The sequence below is a fragment of the Oryzias latipes genome (assembly GCF_053564925.1).
Source record: "Oryzias latipes strain Hd-rR chromosome 1 unlocalized genomic scaffold, Olatipes_Hd-rR_3.1 chr1_Y".
In the NCBI taxonomy this organism is placed as follows: domain Eukaryota; kingdom Metazoa; phylum Chordata; class Actinopteri; order Beloniformes; family Adrianichthyidae; genus Oryzias; species Oryzias latipes.
Window position 1 is genome coordinate 10,591,742 of NW_027616335.1, and position 22,130 is coordinate 10,613,871.

The 22,130-nt window shown below is 38.2% G+C and overlaps 2 protein-coding genes across 6 annotated transcripts; one reads left to right on the forward strand and one right to left on the reverse strand.

The window, feature by feature from the left end:
• The first annotated feature begins 1,157 nt into the window (after positions 1-1,157).
• Positions 1,158-8,265, forward strand: adamtsl7 (ADAMTS-like 7). Its single transcript, XM_020706980.3, has 12 exons — positions 1,158-1,399; positions 1,658-1,787; positions 1,874-2,049; positions 2,137-2,239; positions 2,612-2,800; positions 2,973-3,099; positions 4,529-4,751; positions 4,984-5,157; positions 5,255-5,431; positions 5,510-5,689; positions 6,446-6,590; positions 7,872-8,265. The coding sequence occupies exons 1-12, from the start codon at positions 1,265-1,267 to the stop codon at positions 8,024-8,026; spliced, it is 1,914 nt and encodes a 637-aa protein (XP_020562639.2). The 5' UTR covers positions 1,158-1,264; the 3' UTR covers positions 8,027-8,265.
• A 1,519-nt stretch (positions 8,266-9,784) lies between these two features.
• On the reverse strand, positions 9,785-22,065 carry ptpn9b (protein tyrosine phosphatase non-receptor type 9b). 5 transcript variants are annotated; one of them, XM_078943627.1, is made up of 15 exons: positions 21,928-21,960; positions 21,728-21,805; positions 19,154-19,297; positions 18,753-18,842; positions 18,022-18,146; positions 17,627-17,732; positions 17,403-17,513; positions 17,107-17,314; positions 16,464-17,010; positions 16,286-16,382; positions 15,969-16,038; positions 14,862-14,940; positions 14,617-14,767; positions 14,302-14,509; positions 9,785-12,960 (listed from the first exon to the last, which is right to left on the reverse strand). In XM_078943627.1, exons 3-15 carry the CDS (start codon positions 19,205-19,207, stop codon positions 12,737-12,739), a joined length of 2,070 nt encoding a protein of 689 aa, XP_078799753.1. In that variant the 5' UTR covers positions 19,208-19,297; positions 21,728-21,805; positions 21,928-21,960; the 3' UTR covers positions 9,785-12,736. The 5 variants fall into 5 exon arrangements, with proteins under 5 accessions (XP_078799753.1, XP_011473101.1, XP_078799750.1 ...); XM_011474799.4 differs by lacking the exon at positions 21,728-21,805 and having other exon boundaries at positions 21,928-22,065; XM_078943624.1 differs by having other exon boundaries at positions 16,464-17,314.
• Between the last annotated feature and the right edge of the window lie 65 nt (positions 22,066-22,130).

The window sequence follows — 22,130 nt, forward strand, 5'->3', positions numbered from 1 at the left end:
GACTCACAGATCCTCCCGTCATAACTGTGTGACCACTGGGAATTCATTGCAGGGCAATGACATCTAAGCTTTGGCTGGGGGCCAGAAATGAGAAATGTCTGAATGAATTGGGTTGCAGCAGGTAAACAAGCTTCAAACAAAGAAAACTACATGTAACTCCAAACATGTAACAATAGCTCTTTTTTTTTTTTGAAGCTGTCAAATTTTCTGATTTCCGTCACACTTGTCATGTGCACAGCTGTTATGCTGCTCGGCATGATATAATTTCTGTCACTGTTCAAATGGATAAAACAAATCAAGAACAACTGCAATGTTTCTGCCAAAAATGTTTCCCTTCAGTGCATGTGAGAGGAATATTTTCTGCTAGGAAAAAGGTCTCTTATTTCTCCACACAAATGCTGGGAGTGATATGACATTGAAACTATATTTCTCTTAATTTTCTTGTTTTTTTGTTGAGCTTACATGTGTGGCAAATGTTTTTGACTTATTTAAATCTTTCAACCAATTATGTTTCCCTACCTATGTTGTCCTTGGCTGAAGTCCATGGTAAAGTTTTAAATACTTTACAGCATTTTTAAAATAACTACTGATCTAATAGAAATAATATGTTAGAGAATAACTAGTACTACAAATCAGAAGAATTTGAATAAACACAATAAAAACCATGTGATTGATTCTGTGTAGTCAAGGACCACAATAGTCTGGGAAAAGTTAAGTTTTATCTAACTTTGTTTATCTACAATTTTCTGACTGTGGTGGTTTTGTTTTGTAGTAAATCTTCTTTTTTCCAGCACTTTTATAGAGGAGTAAAAAAATAACAGAGGATAAAGAAGCAAAAATTGGAGATATATTAGAAACAAGTCTTACAAATGTCGGCTTTTCATTAGAAAATAATAGAAGGAAGTATAAAAGTTGGAAACTTAAAAAGTCCTTTCACATTCCAGTGAAACAGTGTTTAAAAACAATGTACTAATATTACTTTCACAAAAGTAACATTTAGATATGACCACAATGTATGTAAAAAAATAATTTCAGAAATTGCATTTTGAGGTCTGAACAAAATTCAGACTTAAACAAGCGGGACCATAACGTAAAAAGAAAAAATACTAATATAATTTTTACCTTTTTCAAACATCTCTCCTTTCATTGGTCCCACATCTTGTCCTTTCCTCCTTCCCATCCTCCAGATTAACCCCACCTCACAAGCTCATAGTTGCTTTTCAAGCATCTGCGTGTGTTCAGTTTGTCTTTCCTCAGTCTCTTCATGGCTGGACTGTGGGAGCTGCTCTGCTCTCTGCAGCAGGGTCGTTTTGGGGCTCTCATCCATCTCCTCTGCCTTTTCTGCCTAGTTTCAGGTGCTCTTCCCTGGGATATCAAAAGGAGCTCATACCCTTTGCAGGTACAACATCTGCCTTTTAAAATGTCAATTATTCATATTTAGCAGAAAAGACTAAACAGTCATTTTCTTTTATTATATTTTGGGAAAACGTTTTGAAGGAAAAAACAATAAATAATTGATGGGAGAAAATCAAACTAATGTAAATTGTAAAATTAAGTCATTCAAGGTATCATAGATTGCTATAAATAAAAAAACTGATTTCTGTGTGACAGTTGTGTCTGTGTGTGCCGCGTTGTTTTTGAATTTGTGTGATGGCAGGGCTTTGAGGTAGTGAGAGGAAATTTCTCTCGGGACTTTCTTCACGTTGGCTACAATAAGATTGCAGAGATTCCTGCAGGAGCATGCAACATCAGCGTCCAGGAGACAAAAAAGAGTCGAAATTATTTGGGTATCTTCAGATAACTACATTTGAAGACAGAATTGATCACAAAATGGCAAATCCTGAAGTTGTGAGACATTAAGATGTTTCTCCAGCCCTGCAGACCCGGAGCGGCATCTCCATCATAAACGGAAACTGGGTGATTGACAGACCTGGCACTTACTTTGCTCTTGGAACGCAGCTGATCTATAAACGGCCAAATGAGATCCATTCCTGGAATGGAGAATCCATCACTGCACCAGGACCCTTGACTGATGACCTGCATCTTTATGTGAGATGCAAAAACACACTCCACAAATATCTCTGACCTGCAGCTTCTCAATGTGTAAAGATGTGGATTTTGTTTTTTTTTTAACAGTTAATTTACCAACAACCAGGTCCAAGTGTTCATTATGAATACAGCATACCTATAATTATTCACTCTTCTCCAGAACCAGACACACCTGACATAATGCCTCCAGGTGAGTGCGTGCACCAACTTGCAAACTAAAAAACTTTACGGTTTCAGGTCAAACTAATAACAAGTAAAAAATGGGAAAAATGACAAAAAATTCATTTTCACTCATCAATTTTTTCTAACCCTTACATCTCTTACTTAAATAACAGAACTCAGCTCACAAAGGTGCTGAGTGAATTATCTAACTGTTTTTTTTCTAATTAATGACATACTCCTTTTTTATTCTAGCCTTATATTTGTAAAATTGTATGTGTCGTTTTACGTGGTATTTAGGGACTATGAGAGGATGACATCTGCATGGCACACCAAACACAGTAATGCATGAAATTTGATAGTGCAGAAAAAAAAGAAAAATCCAAGAAACATTTTCCCCCAGATGACACTGAAGCGCAATTGGATGGAGATGAGAGAGTCAACACAGAGGCCACCGTTAACAGCATCACTGTCAAGGATAAAACCCATTCCAAAAAGGATTCCTTTGACACCAGCATCAACTTTGTATCTCAGTCCACTTATGTTTGGACAAAGACTGGACACACAGGATGCAGCACAACCTGTGGTACTGGTAAGAGCCCTCATGGGTTTGTTCCTGTGGTTCATTTTCCTTTTTCACCAGTCAACCTCCTTTTCCCAAAATGTACCTGAGGTACTCCATCTGCTCCAATAAAAGAAAAAGGATCGTGTGTCAGTGCCTATAAAAGTGGGCAAACACTTACTTGCTGAGTGTGTCACTGCAGGGACGCGTGCTGTATTTTGGGAGTGTGTCGACAGTGACTCCCAGATGACTGTTCCAGCTGACTTTTGTGACCTTTCCAATGAACCAACAAACCAGGAGGACTGCAACGAATATCCCTGTCCTCCCTAGTGAGTAAAATGCAACCACACTCTCTGACCAGATTTTTACATACACTGCAATTCCCTTTAGATTGGATTTTAAAAGAAAGATGGATGTGAACAACTACTCTAAAAAAAAACAGGCATCCCAATGAAAAAATGATGTATGTATAAAAAAGAAATAAACCCAACTCTCTCACTGGCAGAACCTGAGGATGGCCAGAAATTTGTTTTCCTTTTGTTCAATGGATATTATTTTGTTGTTATGTTTTAACCTTGACCTACTCTGATGAAAATTGTCTTTGGTGTTTTTCACATGTTCTTGTAACATTTTTCCTATGATGGACAGTGAAAGTGTCATTTCTGAGTACTGGTATTTCTTTATTCAAATTGTTGTGAATCAGGAGCAGCAAAAAAAATTCAGTTTGAAAAAAAAAAAAGCATATTTGTGATGAAGAATATACGCTGGGTGGGCCACAAGCTCCCTGCTCCTTTTTTTCCTCGTCTGAGCTGGAAGCTGGCTCAAACCTGGCTCAAACCTGCTCCAATATTACTCGCTAATTTTATTGCATGGGTAATGTTGGACTAGGATTGTGACGGGTTTGTAAGCTAGTGGGAGAGTGTGTAAACAGAGAGCTCTCAGTAACGGGGGGGGGGGGGGGTTCCCTGTGTCACAACTCAGAGGTGAATTTCTAATAAACTACTGTGGCTTTACAGCAACTATAGTATCTTCTAGAAAACGACACAGGGTTTTTTTGTGTGTGCTAAATAAGGCACAATTATAACAAAAAAAACGACTTGAAAATAGATGATCAGAGTGAGTCTTTAAAAAGTATTTAATTGAATTTAGAACGAAATCTACAAAAAATGTAATCTATTTGGCCATACAGCAGATGCTAAAAGAGAGAATAGGTTCAAATGTGTTTTTTTTTTAAATGGTCAACTGGTGAGAGTGATTAAAAAAAGTGCTTACTTTTATTCTGTTTTTTTAATGGCATCCCAGGAATGAGAGGCAGTGTGGGATCAGATTACAACAAAGGTTTTCCATACATCGCTGCTTTCCACAAAATGTGTTTACATATTTCATTGCTAAACTATTTAGGATTATTGCAAACCATAAACATTTACTGGACCGCAGCAATGGAGGGGTTGCAAAAAAACAGTTTATGGTATCAGTACTGGAACTTCTTGCCCCTGTTGGCCTGCTTTCCATTCTCAGGTAAACAACGTGCTTTAAAGATCCTGCTTTTTCCATTCAAGGGGATGTTAAATTAGGTAAAGTCCTGGATTATGTTGCAAATTAGTGACATTTGGCATGAAGTCCATTTAATCTTCTTAAAATTAGGACACATAGTTGGCCTAATCTCTTGGTGGTTTCCTTTATTAGATGGTCACCACAGTTGGCGTTTGCTTTTCATTTCCTCCAAATTTCTCTTTGTCCTCTTTGATTTGCGGTCAGCTGGGACATTGGGGAGTGGTCAGAATGCAGCAGGAAGTGTGGGCCTGGCAGTCAGATGCGTCAGGTGATCTGCTGCCAGGTGACCCGAGTTCATGACAATGGGACAGAGACTTCTGTTGCTGTGGCGCCAGAGCAGTGCGGCACGTCTGAAAGGCCGATGACACAATCCACATGCCAGCTGAAGATCTGCAGTCATTGGGAGATCCGGTCTGACTGGAGCCCTGTAAGAAAAACAAAATATTTGACGTTTATATGAAGCTGCTACACAACTTCTGAGCTCAGCATTTTCATCTCTGCATAACAGCGAACTTCTGCTCTAACAATTGAAATTTTGGAAAAAACATTCTTTTCTGTTATTAGAGCCATATGCCCATTGAAAATATAAAATCAGCATGAGCAAATAAATGAAGCACATGTCTTCTGTCAGCAGAGATGAGTCTTCTGTTTTCCTTCAGTGCTCAGTGCCATGTGGAGTGGGCCAGCGCAGCAGGGAAGTGGTGTGTGTGAGCAATCAGGGGGTTGTGGAGGATGAGCAGGAGTGCAACATGAGCCTAAAGCCAGACTTTCTACAAAACTGTGATATGGGAGTCTGTGCAAGAAGCTGGTTCACCTCTCTCTGGAGCCAGCGGGTAACACCACCACTATTTGGTTGTGTGAAGAAAATGTATTAATGGATGGAGGGTATTAAAAAAGAAGCTTCATCCAAATCTGTCTGAAATTTCTCAGTGTTCTGCAGAGTGTGGTCGAGGGAATAAAACCAGATCGGTCGTATGTCTCAGCAATCGTGGTGGGAGTGATCTCCCACTGGATGGCTGTGAAGGGGACCGCCCACCAGCTGTGACATCATGCGATGCTGGCCCCTGTCAAAATCAGCTTGAGTGGTACACAGGACCTTGGAGCCAGGTAACTCTCATAAGGACGTCCAAAGTTTTTGGTTAAACCAAACACATCGGCTTCACCTCTGTTCACACTTGATGCAAGTGTTCTGCAGAATGTGGAAACGGCACACAGACCCGCAGTGCACTTTGCATTTTCACCAACAACGGTCTACAAGAGGTTGTGGATCAGTTCAAATGTTCCGGTCTGTCTAAGCCAATCACATCGCAGCCCTGCAGACTGAAACCTTGTGGGGTCCAGTGGTACGTCACAGAATGGAGTGCGGTAAGTTTATGGGATCAGTCACCGAAGATTTCAAACTACAGATCTAAAAAGCAACTGTCCTGCTTGTTTTCCACACATTCTTGCCCAACCTGCCGCTACTTACCTGGATAAGTTGTATTTTACCAAAAAGAAGTACCAAAACCAGGGAAAGTTGGAAAAAATACTGACATTAGCCATTGAGGTTTTGAGTTAGACACCCATCTGTTCCATTCTTTGCACAATCATGTATATTTTAACGATTATAGGTGAGGAAAAGTCTGTTTCATTTCAAAGCAAATGTGACTGTTGCCATTGTTTTGTTAATTTCATTAATGTGTAAGAAAAAGCTCAAAGAAACTTTGTTGAACAAGTAAGGTTCTACTCAGGCAGTAAAGATAAATTCAAAAACTATAAAAGATGCTATTAGATAAAGAGGTACACCCTTTTTGTCAAATAATTATGAGTCAACTTTTAAAAAGCGAAGTTCAACGCCCACAAAAAATCTGAATCCCTTCATCCGTCCACTTTGGCTAGATGTGCTCTCAAGTGTAAAATTACGGTATGCTATTTCTGTTTTCTTGTACATTTATTAGAGTTATGTGAAATATTACTTGTGCCAATGTCTTCAAACCTTTAGATCAACAATTAAACACCAATAATAATGTTTTGAGTCAAGTGAGGACTTTTGAGTCACCTGCCTTTGTCTGTGCTTTTCTTTGTAAGTGACCTCAGCAGTCTGTGTTCAGTTGTACTGCTTCTCCCTGTGCATCTCCTCAGTGCTCTCGCTCCTGTAACAGCGGCTACCGGGTGCGTGAGGTCCGCTGTCTCACTGACGACATTGTTCCAAGTGACGACTGTCACCCCATTTCAATTCCTGAGAGTCGTGAGGAATGCAACAAACAACCATGTCTAACTGAAACGAGTAGGTCTATTCAACAATACAGCACTGACTCTAGTCTAGTGTATGTAAATATTACGGTAACGCGTGAAAGGGAAAGCATCTCTGTCTTTTTCAGGAACCTATGATGTTGACAATGATTTTTAAATCAATGTAAAAAAGTACATTTAAAGATCCGCTCCAATGAAAATTGTGATGTTGTTTTTTTACATGCTCTTGTGGCATTTTTCTGATAATAGAGGCATTTATAAAGAAAATTCTGAATATTTCTTTTTTCAAACTGTTGTGAATCAGGAGCAAATAGAAAAAATGATGTTGGAAAAAGAGTGTTTTTGTTTCGTATAGAGAACATGCTGAGCAGGCCACAAGCTGCCTGCTCCGCTCCATTCCGATGCATCCACTTGCAGACAAATAGATCCATGTACGTCTTCGGTTTCCTCGTCTGAGCTGAAATCTGGCTCAAAGCTGTACGCTGGGTGGCTACAATATTAATCACCAATTTTGTTGCACCGGTAATGTTAGGTTGGAGTTGTGAGGGGCTGTAAAATAGCGGGACAGAGTGAAAACAAGGGGGTGTTGGGAGATGAGGGCAGGCCTACTTCTGCCCACAACTTAGAGGCACATTTCCCATGAATTTCTGCCGCTCTGCAGAAACTAGGTCCTACAAAGCGAAACAGATTTTTTTTATTGTAGAGAAAAACAACACAAATCATAATATAAAGACGACTGGGAACGTTTAAAAAATAAATAAATAAATAGATAGATATACTAGATCAAAAGATGATTAGAGTCAGAGTGGGAATTTAATTACTAATTGAACAGTTTTCATTTATAGAAAGGGACACCAAAAGTTTTTATTTCGTAGATTAAAACATTTTTTTTTTTTAAGAAGAGGCTGTGCTCACATAGAGCATTGAACTTTCATTTTAATTTGTAGTAATAGCTATAAACTTCTAGTAACAGATGGTTTGTCAGGCTGCAGGTAAACCATGACACCCGGTCTTATAAATGATTAGACTGCATGTTTTTAAAATTACTTTTTGCCACAATCTACAAAACTACTCAGTCATAAAGTTTTTTTTTAATTGAAGAATTTCATTTGATTTGTTTGCACAATCTCTTTTTCTAAATGAAACAAACTGAAACAGCTTCTAACAGTATTTTAGGTTGTTAGATTTGGATACATTTTCTGAGCCGATGAACTAAACAGGGTGTTCAACAAAAAGGTTACTCCCAAGTCCAAGTGGCAGCAGCAAAATCATTTGATCTGATCTTTTTTTCTTTTTTTTTTAATGTGATTGACAGATCCACTTTGCAGTGACCAGTTCCATAACTGCGTGTTAGTGGTTCAGGCCCGCCTCTGCGTTTACCCTTACTACACAAGAGTTTGCTGCACTTCCTGCTCTCGTACTCAGAGGACGTACCCCGTGTCAATTCAAAGGAACCGCATTCGTCGGTGATACTCTTCTTGAAAGACATGACCCATGTCATGCTAAGACAACAAAAGTACAAACTTTTATCCGATGACTATCAACTTTGTTTGAATAGTGCCTTATTATTAAATTTGAAAAAAGATCCGGTCTTCTAAAGTGAGGGAACTAAACATTAACACATGCACAATATACCACAATTGTGAATATCTTCGTCGCTCCTTCCTTCTGGATATATTTGATTTTTGTATTTCTGAAAAAAAAAAAAACATCTTGTAGTTTCTCAGCTGTCTGAAGTTTTCATTTAGTTTCTCAACAAGTTTTTAAATTTTAGTTTCAGACTGTGTTTTGAGAGAACTAAGAATATTTGATTTTGTAAATTGACAATATGACTGGGTTTAAAAAAAACTTAAACCAAATTGTTAGGAGGGATTAGAAACAGAACAGTTAGAAACTCCCTTTTACATTTTATTACATTAACTTTTCATCACATTAATGGTTTAAACTTGGTTCACTATGTATTATCATCTCAAAATTATACTACAGAGCACAACCAAGACTATTGTCTTGTAACATTCCTCGAGCATCCTCCCTGTTCATCTTTGTGTGTCCCGGTGTATGCGGTCTGCCAAATGTCTGTGATAACCTCAGAGAGATCTGACACTTTTAGGTACTCTGTTCATCTGTCTGTGACCCTGCGTACAAATTTGTGCTCTTTGTTCGGAGTAAACCTACAAAAGCTAAGTTTTGTCTCTGAGTCATTATTCATTTATTTCTGTGTGCAGGAAACTGAAGGGAACGAACCAGCCTAATTTCATTATCTTACAGTCTTGTTTAGAATCTCCAGTTTCCTCACACAAATCATAATCATCTTCACAAATTTCAATTCTGATTGATGAAATCCAAAGACTGATTATTCCTTCAAAATAAATCCTCTTCTTTGTGGCAAAAATGGCTCATCTTTTCATTTTGACTTCAACAATTCATCATTTTTAGAAATACAAAACTTCTCCTTTATTTAGCTTAAATAAAAAAAATTGTTTGAAACGTTATAAAACAAAAGTTTAATTAACTAAGAAATGTAAAAAAAAGACATTTAATCTTTTGTAAATTAAATTAAATGATACACTGTCAATCTAAACAGAACCGACTGAAGGAATGGCCGTTGACACAAAGTCATAGATGAATGCTATAATCTTTTAGGGCATAAAATGCTGAAAAGATTTCGTTTTTTTATAATAAAAGTCAGCAACCCAATAAAACTCAACAAAAAGGCTGATTCAATTTCAAATCTGTAACATTAATTATATTAGATTAAAAAAAATCACATATGTCAGGTTAAAATGAAGGTAGAGGATACAAATGGATTTTATTTTTATTATTAGTTAGTAAATATTTACCTAATTGATTTTATCATACATTAATCATTGAGTCATTTCTATATTAGTTAATTCATTCATTCATTTTTTATTCCGTTTTTTCCCTTTCATCAAAATATTTTGGACTGAAAGTTATTTTAGTCTTACATTGACCTGTAGCTCATTTTTGCCCTTTTTAGTAATTAGAATTATATTTAATGTTGGAAAAAAATAATGTATCAAGTTGTAATCTATTTTTAAATAAAACTAACCTTCTTTTGTTGGTAAATATTTCCCCAACTAAATTTGAAAGAATTTGAAAGGCTTACATGTAAAATGAGTTTCCAAACTGAAAACCAAAATACTGTACCTTCATGCGGCTCCTACACCCATCGCTTTTGGTCATGTGATCACATTAGCAACACCACTGTGCAAGAAAGTAAGACCATTGCTTTAATGGGACAGCCAGGTTGACAGCATGTAAAAGGTCATCATTCAGTCACATGAACTAGAAAACAAACAACCAAAGGACATGGTTGACAAATGAACATTGCATTCCATTTCTACATTAAAAAAAATGAGACCACAGGAACCAGAACTCTTGCATACACACTCCCCTCCATTATGTAGCTGTACATTAACGGTCCAAATGGTCCCAAGGTGCTCCGGAATCTGTGTTCTGAGGATGTCTAACAGAAATATAATCTTTAGGATGAGCCTAGGCCTTTGGCATTGCGGGCTGCAGGTTCCACATTCACAAAAAAATATATAGGTTTGTTCGATAAAAGGTCTGACACCGTCACCCCAAAAACATTCAAGGCTCTCTTTCCATGCTGAGGAGCCTCAACTCCCTCTGCTTCTATAACGCATCTACAGCCGTGTAAATAACAAAGCTTCAATATCAACTTCAACTCTACAATACCAGGACATTGTTAAAATAAAGACTAACCGGGATATGTCGATTGGTAAATGCACCCTCAGATGAAGATCAACACAAACGATATTAGAGCGTGTTCCTGTACAACAAAAACTAAGGCACCGTGCAAAAGCAGTGTGTGAAAAACTTCCACAAAACTGGCAAGTTTCAGTCCAGCTGTCAATCCAATGCACTTGAGCAGCAAAAGGGATCACCTCTGTAAAAGCAGACTTTGAGTTGGAAATGAAGGTGTTGCAAGTAAACATAAAGCAGAAAAGACGATGATCGACCACTCATCCATTTAAAGAGTCAACTTGTGAACAATGACTAATTTCTCGTAATTCTTAAATGGAAAACATTTCCAGAAATGAACATTTCATCTAAAATGAGGTCAGAGGAGTGTCAGTTCAATTAGCAAAAAACATCAAACTAAATATCATGTCTCTCAAACCAAACATTACAATCTATTTCAAATTTGCTTAACAATCTGTAAAAAGCAAAAACAAAAGCAATTGAACATTCATTGGACAGACTGTCAGAGACTGCAATAGAAGGGTTACGATTTGGGCTTTTTTTTTTTCCAACCAGAGGATGTTTGTTCTACAAGCTACTCTATGATGCAACACAATTTCTTTCACAACTACTTTGGCATTTTGTTTAGATTTTGTTGAGACCACAGCAACATATCAGTTATCAACCTGAGGATGTAATTACCAAAGACCCGGTAAATATGGACATGCGTGTGCATAAAATTATGTCCCATGTATAAAAACTGTAAAATACTAGGACAGTATACTTTTTTCTCTCTAAAAATGAACTACATATTCAAAAAGATGACGGTTGTTTTTGCTAATTTCTCTGATAGCTTTTCTTTTCTTGGGACAGAGAGTGCTACTCGTCATTTATTTTGAAAAGTAACTAAAGCTAGCTTACCCACATTTACTTCCTTCACAAAACCACTCCTAAGAATACAAGCAGGACTGCATTTTCCTAACTAAAATTCAGAGAGATTAGATTCTGACAATCCAGTTTATGAAAAGAAATGTTTCTTCGCTGCTTCGTACCAACATTCACGGGTTTTGCTAATGCAAAAGTTAAAGAAAGGAAACAGTGAGATGGAATAAAATACAAAAATGTATCTTTTTTTTTCTTTGAATGATTAACTTACCAGGTGGAAAACCAGTAAGAGATGCTAGACACAAAAACACAACTGAAAATCAATTATTACCCCCTGAGGTTAAATGCTAAAATAACCATGTTTGCAGCTAGAGCTTACTCCTGGATTCCTTTTCCTTTCTTTCTCATCACTCTAAGTAGTGTGCTGTATACAGGACTTTAGGCAAAACGTGGGAGTCGTGTGCGACACTTAACAATGCCAGTGCAGAAGTTCGGGTGTTTTGACTTCCTACAAGAACATGAATCTAAGGACGATGTGAAGGCACGATTATCAGAGGCACAACAGACCTCAGAAACCAAATTGATCCGGTACTAAGAGCGATTCAAAAAAGTGAGCAGACTAAGAGTGTACAGTTTAAGATACGGTTCGGATCCGAGAACAAAGAGGCAGTGAATCAAGTTAAGGCCAAATTACTGCGTTCAAACAGCAAAAATGATGACAAGCTTCAGATTAAACGCAAATATGTTATTTTTCACAAAGCTTGACGTGCTGTATAGAACGTCCCTCTAAGGTTAGGTCTGTTTTATTCAACAAGGCTTTTTTTTCTCTTTGTTCTTATTTCAAATGGTGTTATTAAGCACAATAAAGTATAAATGTATGATACAAGAATATACATGGGCTTCAGTCTACGTCATCTCAGTAAAGGAATACATCAAAGCATTCTGGGTAAAGACTTTGGCTTTGAAAAGTTAGTCTGCACAAAATATGCACATTGAAAAGAAACCATAGAAAAATAATGGACAAAAGAAAGAAAGTGGACAAAAGACTTCACACAGTAATCTGTCACAACAACTCTGACAGAGAACCATTACTTCCAAAGCAAAACAATGACAAAGAAAAGTCCTCAAGTTTGACCTTGTCACGCCCGTCACGTTCCATCTGTGACCAGAATTACTTGTTCAGAACTAAAAAGGGACAAGGAATAAAAAAATTTAAAAAAAAGGGGACAAGGACTAAGACTTGGAGGGCTTCCGTTCAAGTTTGTCTTTCCTCATGTGCAAGTCAGTATAAAAAAAATGCTACAATTTGTATGACGCTTTTGTCAACAAGAAGAGGCTGAGGCCCTCGTCTGTCTGCTAAATAAAAAAGGGGTTTTAATAGTGGCAGGCCAGCTTGCTCATGAATTCAATGTATAGTTTCCACTGCAAGGTATTTCCTCCTCCAACTCTTCATCAGCTCCACCTCGTGTGGAGGAAGAGCAAAGCTTGAGTTCTTACATCCTGATGGACGAAGCGTCTCCTCCTCCTTGAAATGCGGCTTCTCGCTCATTCTTAGGTTAGTTAAGCTGTTCACTCACTGTCAGTCTCCAAGTCTGAGTCAGACCATTGCACTGGGGACAGTTTCCCATGACGCTGGGCATATTCAATAACTGCTGTGTAGCAAAAATAATACTGATCCCAGGTCTGAATGCTGAAAGCTCTCTGTGTGCGCATCCTTCGCACAGTCTGATGCACGTCTACGGTGCCCACGTCCTCCAGCTGAGACAGGCAGATGTCCAGCGTGCAGAATGTACCTGCACATCAATCACAACAAGAATGTGGGAGATACCGATTAGACAATTTTCTAGATAAATTCAACCCTTACAGTGGTTGTAAGTTCTAAAAAATGTAATGTCGAAATTTAAAGGTTTAATGTGTATGTGTATTTTACTAAATTCAGTCAAATGTTTGCTTGTTTTCTCAATACAAATGCAGTTTTTTCTGATTTTCTGGTCTCTCTTTACATTTTTGTGAAAAAACCCAGTCAATTTTCATTTTTTTTTCTAGTTGCAAACAGTAAGTTTATTTGTATTTACATGACATCAGAGGCAGTCATAAAAACTGGGAGACTTTCCTTTGGTGATTCTCCCCTTTTTCACCTGGAGCATCAAGCCAACATTCAGATAATACAAAACTGACCATCTGACTGCATTTAAAGACACTGGAACCTAACATTAACCTCAGAAAATAAGTCAAAGGAGTCAAATATAAGGGGAAAAACAGCAAAACTATGAGCTAAACACCAGTGTAAAGAAAAGAGTTCTGATCAGTCAGCAGAGAAAGCTAAAAAAGTAAACGATGTGACTCATAGTTAAAAAGGAAAGTTAATTTTACTAAATATCCAATTACTACTATGATAAATTAGGTATCGATCCGTGGTAGTATTATTAATTATTAAGACTTTTCACATATTTCTAGGTGTTCCACAGTTATTGTGGTAAGCTTAAGGTCTAAAGCAGGGGTCGGCAACCTGTTCCTCTCAAAGAGCCACTTGGATCAGTTTCCCACAGAAATGAAAGCACAGGGAGCAGCAACATTCGTGGTGTTAGAAAAAATCATTTCGCCGAAATATCGCTCATTTGGCAAGACTTGTATTGATTCCAAATGTTGTCAGGATATTTATTTAATTATTTATTTCCTAACCTGTTCACACATCTGCAGCTCCAAGTTGTTTTCCCCGCGTGCACCCCCCCTCCCCCCGCGCCAGCGTGTTCTACACAGACATACAGTCATCGTAGCAGCAAGTTGACAGGATAATAGGGGCGCCCAAATTTTATTCATTTTACGTGGAAATGGGTGGTTTTAGTCTAGGAAAAAAAAAGGCTTTTGTGTCCCATACGAGATCACCACTAGCTGTCTTTCCAGAAAAACATTCCATCCTATAGCAGACTCTGGTTGGCGTTCACAGCTGCAGACACGCCCCCTCCGCATGCACACGCTGCTCTCTTCCTCCTGCCGCTCGCACTACCCGACGGTGTTAAAGGCACCACGACAATCTTAGAACATGATAGTTATTTTACAAATACACAGAGAGCCGCAGCACAGGGATGAAAGAGCCGCAGGTTGCCGACCTCTGGTCTAAAGTATCTGCGTACCTGTACGTCCAATACCAGCACTGCAGTGAACAACAACAGGAGGGCCCCATGGAGGCCCCCTCCAGCTGGACCCCAGGTTTTGGACGGCAGCCTTCCTTCTTTCAAGAACATGCTCACGGAAGTCCAACATGGCAGATGCACTTTTTGGCACCCCGAAGTCAGGCCAGCTGACATAGAGGTAGTGGCTTACTTCACGTTTCTCGCCAGACTGGAAAACACAGACGATTGAAAGCAGATCCTCAAGCAGCTGAGCAAACTCAGGTAAATAACCATGTGAAAACGTATGTTGGTTTTTTTATAGGTTACACCATATACCTGTGTGTTGTACAGTTCAAGGTGAGTGAGTTGGAAATCCTGAAACAACTGAATGTGTGTATTCCTGATCAAGAAATATCCATGCTGCTCCGCCTTGCCCTCCTCCAGAGGCCAGTACTGCCCACATTTGACACGTCCACGCTCCACAACCCTGAGAAACACTTTTTCAATAATTCAGCCCATCCTTTAAAAACAACAAACTTTTGACAAAATCCATTAGGATGACAAGAAATTCAAAGAATCACCTGGTGGTCATAACAATGATAAGTACCATCTGTTCCCATACCATCCGCCAGAAGTCACCAAAGGTTTTTGGCAGAGGACCTACAGGACACAGAAGACTGAATCATGATGAAAGTACAACACTGCGGACAGGGTGAAGGCAGAGAGGAGGATGCAAGTTTTCTAAAACTTTTGACTTTTCTAACATAAAATCAAATGGAATGTATTTAAAACCCAAAACATTTTCTAAATCCATCCTCCAATAACACTGACAACCAACCATTACTATAAAATTATGCAAAGACACAAGATAGAAAGGTTTTTACGTAACAATATATATTTCCATCATAAAATATATTTCTAATATCAAGCATTCTATGTTTTCCAAATTCTGTTTGCAGATCCACACCAACATGATGTTAATGAGTGGAACAAGTTAAGTAAGGCTTGCTTTATTTAAATAAATAGCATCACTTAAAAGTTACAAAACTGACCTTAGAACTAAAAACACAATCATGTAACTCTGGAAGTCTAATCTTGAACTTTATAGAAAATTACAAACAAAATGAAACAATAATAAATGTGGAGAATCAGCAGGGGATCTTCACAGAACCCATTTAGACAAGTCTATTTGCCAGGATCCTCAGATCTTTTGGAAGAGATAAAGTGAGAAACTGAAATCTTTTGGGCCCAACTCCACTCCAGAAGCTACATGTGTAAATGGTCTTATTTATATATGTAGGAAAAAAATGAAGTAAAAGAGCACACATCCATATAAACAAACTGAACTACTCAGCTATTTTCATGAGTTTTACAATTTCTTACATGCAAATAGAGAGTTTTTCTACAACTTAGTAAACATAGTAATAAAAGCAAGGAGGCAAAAGCAGAGGAAAGCAATGTTTAAGTTAAATGTATGAACTAAGTTATGTATGAACTAAGTGAAAGGAATTGAGCATTTGTTTACCAAAATAAAAATGTTTAAATGGGAAAAAAAGAAAACCGTGAGTTTAAACCAAAGCCTTCCTGCATAATCTACACTGCCCATTATTGTGAATTACTGTTTATCTTATTGCTTTTTACATAAACAATCCCAAAGTTTTCAGAAAGGCATGCAGATAGTAACTCACCCTGAGTAGCAATGTAAGCGTTGCGGCTCTTGTACCCATCCATGAAACTCGCATTAATGTAATCAGATGTCTGCAAACACATAAAGAAGACATGTCAGTCCCAGGATTTACAAACAACAATCTGAAAGATATTTTTGTAAGAAATGACTAGATTTAGGGAAGTAAAATTACCGGTAAATACTTTTTAGGACCTTTTTTAACACTACCGGTACTTTAAATAGCCCAAGCTGCTACACTAAGTTAGAATTTAAGACAGTTTCAACCTTTTCAGGGTCTTCTTTTGTTTAAGAGGTTTTGAGGATCGCCTTGACATTTACCTCGTCTTCATCATCACAGAGCTGGCAGAGATGCACGCGTGACTGATCCAGGCAGAGAACATCGCTGTACCGGTTTTTGATCTGATTGGACAGTTTTCTGCAAAGGCAACATGGAGTTCAACAATCTTCCATCAGCAGGCAGAGAAAATCACGGGGTAGAGAGCACGGTGACTCTTACTTGGAATAGTCAAAGGAGCCTGCTGGAGGCTCCTTACGGATGTTCTCGTACTCCTGATAAATGCCCCTCTTCTTCTTCCTCTTTACATAATCCACCAGTTCATACACAGTCATGCCTCCCTGATCCGGCACGTGGACAGACATTTCCATGTAGCAGCTTTCATCGGGTCCCCACGATGAAGACAGGGGAGGGGACTGGTTGGGTGCTCGTGGAAGAGATTTCTTAGGCAAAGAAGGTATCCCTCCCTCTTCATCACACTCCTCATCCTCCTCATTTAGTCCTTCATTTTGAGATTTATGGCCCGAGTCTGTCGCCGTAGAAGCAGCGTCCCCCTCTTCCTTCTGTGAAAGTGGCGTGTCCGGAGGGGTGTCTGACTGTGGGGGAGCTTGGAGGCCACGGCCATTCATGTTTGCGTTGGGTCCACTGACACTCTCGGCGGCTCCGCCCACCGCGGAGCCGTTCCAGTGCTGGTGGTTCCCATCAGATCTGTCGGAAGCAGAGTTTGAGCTCTGCTGGTACTGGCCGAGGCCTCGAGTCCTGCTGTCCCCTGCATCACAGTGGTTACGGGGGTTAGCATTCTTGTCGTCGTGACAGTTAGAGTTAACCAGCTGTGTGTTCATGTGAGAGTGGGCCAAAGTTACACCTATACTTTTGTTGCTGTTATCTAAGCTGTAAGAGCGCAGCAATCTTCCCACGCAGTCGTGCGCATCATCCTGAATGGTGTTTGTTTGCATGTTAACACAGGACTGGATCCACGCCACGTGGCTGTACTGAGACGTTCCGCCCAAATGTTCAGGGAGGGAGGAGACAGGGATGTGACTGATCAACTCATGGGCTTTTACTGTGCATACCTTACAAGAGAACAGAAGAGAGCAAACAGCTGAAATAGAGCCGAACCGGATCATATGCAAATCTACCAAGTCAGATAAAAGCTAGTACCCTTTCCCTTAGCTTTTCACGCACAAACAGGCGGAGAACTGCGAAAGGCGCCCGAAACCAAAGAGGAGAGGAAACAATGAAGACACACTTTAGACGGGCTGGAAAAGCTCCCTGTAAAACCCACGAGCAGATATACAAGTTAGATTTTCTTCATCTTGTAAAAAAAATAAAATAATTAAAAGACCACAGAACAGCCAACATAAAAGACAAGGCCTCAGATTTACCTTGAGCAAATTGAGAATCTTGACACAGAGCTCATAGTCAAAATTTCCATAAGTGGAGTTTGTCATGTCGTAAATAAATATGAGCCCATCTCTTTGCGTTTGCACACTGGAAAGCACATGACAAAGGTCATAAAGGTTTCTTTGATATTATATTTTTACGGTTTCTTTTAATAAAAAACAACAAAACCATAATATAGAGAACTGTTGTAACTAAAACAGAAAATGAATAACAGAAATACTGAAAGACGACATCTTTAAAAACCGAGTAAACACAATTCAATCTGACATTTTAGTAAAAAATAAAATCAATTAAAAAAAACAAAGACCCATACAGAAAAATAGTTCCTAAAATAAAAAGAGGTGTGTTTGTACAAATTGTTTGTCCAGAAAAGTACCTCTCTATGGCTTTGTCCAGCTGATAGATGATGGCTTGCAGCACAGCTTTGTGGGTAGTGACGTCTGGCCGATGAAGGCGGGCAGTGAAGAGAGCTAAAGCTGCTCCTTTAGCATCTCGGCCAGGCTGGTGGAAACGTCAAATGGTCATAAACATAAAATGACAATGTGTCTAAAAAAAGAGTTCTGAAAAAGTAACTGCTGCAAAATAGCCTCCATAATTATTATGAGTGGCACCAGATTAAAGAAAATAATTTAAATGGTTGTCACTCAGACTGGGGTAAACAATGGGTTTCCTTAAATGTTAACATTTCTGCATTAAATATGCCAGAGGAAACCGATAACAGACTCATCATTGCGGCCCAGGCTATACAGGTCTTAAAAATGATTCATTTTCCTTGTTAATGTAAATAATGTGACACAGGCCAAAAGACCCATGTTATTTCTACAAATTATTATGATGGGCTTGTGAAATCGGACAAAAAAAATTAAATGTATTTTCACCCTTTTTCTTTAAAAATTGAATGCAATAAATAAACAAATTGGGAAAATTGGGATGGCAGGTTTACCAAACCCTAACAAGGCTCTAGATTAAAAAAATAAATAACTAAAAAGTCACACTGCTTCATGGTAACTCATAAATAATGTCAAAAACTGCAAAATATTTGTATAAGAGGATGTTTTTATTGATTTATATTAGTTATTATTAATTTTTAACTGCAAGCTTACTCACCAGGACTGTAAACTTGCCACTCAACAGCTCAGAGCGCAGCGGCTCCTCGTCCGGGTTGATATTTATGATGCCCTCTTTGATTCTTGTGTTCTTATTGGACAAAGAAAATTCAAAATAACAATCCAAGTATTTTGATTACTGGTGTATTTATAGACTATTTAATCTAGGAGTAAATAAGCTAAAAGAAAGAAAAAGCTAAATTGTGCTTTGAGAGCCAACAACATAATTTCAGTTGGTACTTTAAAGACTAGATGAATATAGACATTCAAATAAGTGGAAACTTTAATTATTACAGAAAGAAAATGCATGGTTTAGCAAAACGTTTCATTTTTATGGTTAATAAAAAAATGGCTAATGGAATACTTAGCAAGCATATCTTCTGTCAGCAGTCAATACTGTACCTTATACGCTTGGAAGAGGTCGATGGCTCTGGGAACATCAAACTTTCGGGCCATAAGAAACTTCAGAGCTGTGGGTTGTGAGACGAGCCCAGCGCTGTGAGGTAGCTCCCTGCTACGCACCTCACTCAGGAACTCCTCCACAGCCTAAAAGAGACGCAGCAGAAAAATAAACATAAGAAATTAGCTTAATGGAAGATATGTAAAGTTTGTCGTTTCTGCAGACAAATAGGGGGAACCTAAACCGATTTGTCATTTTTTGTGTAAATTCTGAGCAATTCAGATTTTAATAACATTAATTATTTTTAATTGCCTCTCAGTTTAGATGCATCAATTCTCCATTTGCAAAAAAAGTAACTACCATAACAAAAAGTTGTGCCCAAAATAAAAACCATAAAGGTCTGTCACATTTAGGACTGACATAACCAGAGGTCTATGTAATCCAAAGACTGCATCAAGCAAATTTCAATAATTCATTTGGTTGTAGTAGCAATCTAGACAGATGTTAAGCTTTTTGGTCCATAAAGTTTGTTCCTAAATAAAGCCCTAAGAAAAGAAACACAGATAAAATGCAAGATTGACAAAACCGCACAAGCCAGTTTCAGTGGACAAACGTTCTCAGGAATTTGACAGTCTGAACAGAATTTTCCGCAGGAAAACAGAAGACAGCAGGACCGTATCTAATTTCCCAGTTATGTGTAGAGTATATTGATTGTCAACAAGAGGCCAACACAAGTGTTTCTCTTCTGCAGAAAATCCATCTTCCTATTTTTTTACGACTTCCATTACTGGAAATGAAATACATTTAAAAAAAAAAAGAAAACTTTACCACAAATTTCTTGTTCATGTCAAACAACATTAGGTACTTTCAACATGATCCTTGTCTATTATCCTATTAATTTTCTATATAAATGAACGTTACATTATTCCTTACGGACATCTGTTCATCAGATCACAATACAATGGATAGAAATGTTTGTTTTCCACTTGAGAATAACCATTCTTCACTTGTTAACTTATTAAACAAAACTGCTATGAACTTTGTTTCATGGATGCTATGCAGACAAGAGTATAGATAATGATTAAAAAGTTTAAAAAAAGAAAGAAAAAAGAAACCAAGCCCACATAGCAATACGATTTTAAACCACCAATCCAATCACTTTTTGATATCTTTTTAACATTTGGAGTTAAATTGGACTTTTGAGCCAGATGCCAGCTCAGAGGTGGATAAAGGGGGTGTCATGGATGTATCAGTCTGGAGCAGAGCAGGGAGCTTGTGGCTGGCTGACTGTAGTTTTTCCATAACTATAAGCTCTTTCAAACTGCATGCTATTGTCTGCTCCTGATTCACAAAGATTTGAATAAAAAAAAATGCTCAGAAGTGCAATTATAAGATTTTTTTAACATACGTCCTCCACCATGAGAAAAATTCCAACAAAAACATGTAAAAAATTTTTTTTTTATTGGAGTGTGTCTTTAGAAGCCTACATCCCCTAAAAAAATGAACAACTGCCCCTTTATCATAATTTTGATTAGTAGATAACTGTTGCTGACAAAGATAAACGCTGTGCTGTTGAAGGTTTTACATACATTTACTTTCAAGTATTTACAAAAAACTGAAGTCGTGTAAGAAAAAAGCACACTTTCAATTAAACCAAAAACACAAAAAGAATCAATACAAATCCATAAAGTAACATTGACTGTAAACAATTAATGTGTTTGGTAGAGTTATACAGAAATTATGTTGTCAGATTTTTGGGGGGAAATAAATCGATCCATGGAGGGGGGAACAGGAGAGTCTCATAATTTAAATATGTCATCTAAAATTTTTAACAACAAGAGAAAGTTTGGCAACTTTAAAACGTGCGAATCTGTAGAAAGAATACGGCATCCGAGCCAACAAATGTTTTGCTAATCTAGATAACGTGCGTCTACCTTACCTGATAGTGGACGATGACGAGTTAACAAGTACCCATAAAACAACACTATTATTAGAAATGTATCAATGTCGGATCCGCCCATTTTACTAGAAAGTCATATCAACAACATTGCTTGGAACCGGAGCATCACTTCTGTGAATTGGTCGGCATACCACCGATAGTCGATTTACTGGCTTAATACTCGAGTCCCGGCAGCAACTCCTTCTTCTTGCGTGGAGCTAAGCGTCACGATATTTGTCGGGTTTACTACGCCTCGCTCCGAAATTGAATTCGACACACAGAGCCAAAACAAACAACTGCCTGACATTTTTTTACAAATAAATAAAATGTAGGAAAATCATGCTGCCGTTAGACCTGCTGGCAAATAAATGTTCAGAATAAATTACTTTTAGTCAACAAAAGCTATGTTAGCACGAGCTAGTGGCTAGGTTACATGTGGTAGCGGAAAAAAACATTGAAAAAACGGCACGTGTAGCCGCTTGAAATGAAACAAAAACAAACATTATCATGCAGTTGTAGTAAATTGTGCTGTATGGATAGCTATGCGAGTCATGATAACAGAGGTGATGGAGGCAAGCTGAAACAAACTGCCGGCTATATGATCCCCTTTAGCTAACACCATCACGCGAACACACACCAACTACTACTGTCTGTCAGTCGACTCGATGCAGGAGAGACGTAACGGGCCACAGCTAGTCCATTCACGTTGCCCTTTCTAAATTAAATACACATAATTTAAGAGTGCTTGGTTATATTGATATTTGTTTAGAAATATAATGAAATGTAAAAAAATTAAATAGAACTGGAAGATAGAAAAAAATATTAGGAGCCTCTCACCAGCTGCTCCTGAGTTGTCAAGGCTTCCGCCATCTTGAAGCCTCCGTAACGTCGCAGCGGGCGCGCCCACTAGCCACTTGACCACGCCCAGTGAGTGACGTTTTGGAACCTTCCCATACGCCTTGCCCATTCCATTCGGTGCCAGAGACTTTCAACAGTTTTTATAATACATTTATAGAGAAAAATGTAAAATAAAATAAAAA

What these genes read in the sequence shown, in the direction of transcription:
- adamtsl7 (XM_020706980.3), top strand. Translation starts at nt 1,265, where the DNA reads ATGGCTGGACTGTGGGAGCTGCTCTGCTCTCTGCAGCAGGGTCGTTTT. An exon ending in CAGCACAACCTGTGGTACTG is followed by an intron (nt 2,801 to 2,972) that starts GTAAGAGCCCTC and finishes GTGTCACTGCAG; the next exon opens with GGACGCGTGCTGTATTTTGG. An exon ending in ACCATGTCTAACTGAAACGA is followed by an intron (nt 6,591 to 7,871) that starts GTAGGTCTATTC and finishes TGTGATTGACAG; the next exon opens with ATCCACTTTGCAGTGACCAG.
- ptpn9b (XM_011474796.4), bottom strand. Translation starts at nt 21,960, where the DNA reads ATGGCGGAAGCCTTGACAACTCAGGAGCAGCTG. An exon ending in ATCATTGTTATGACCACCAG is followed by an intron (nt 14,768 to 14,861) that starts GTGATTCTTTGA and finishes AGTGTTTCTCAG; the next exon opens with GGTTGTGGAGCGTGGACGTG. An exon ending in TGCTGGTATTGGACGTACAG is followed by an intron (nt 12,961 to 14,301) that starts GTACGCAGATAC and finishes ATTGATGTGCAG; the next exon opens with GTACATTCTGCACGCTGGAC.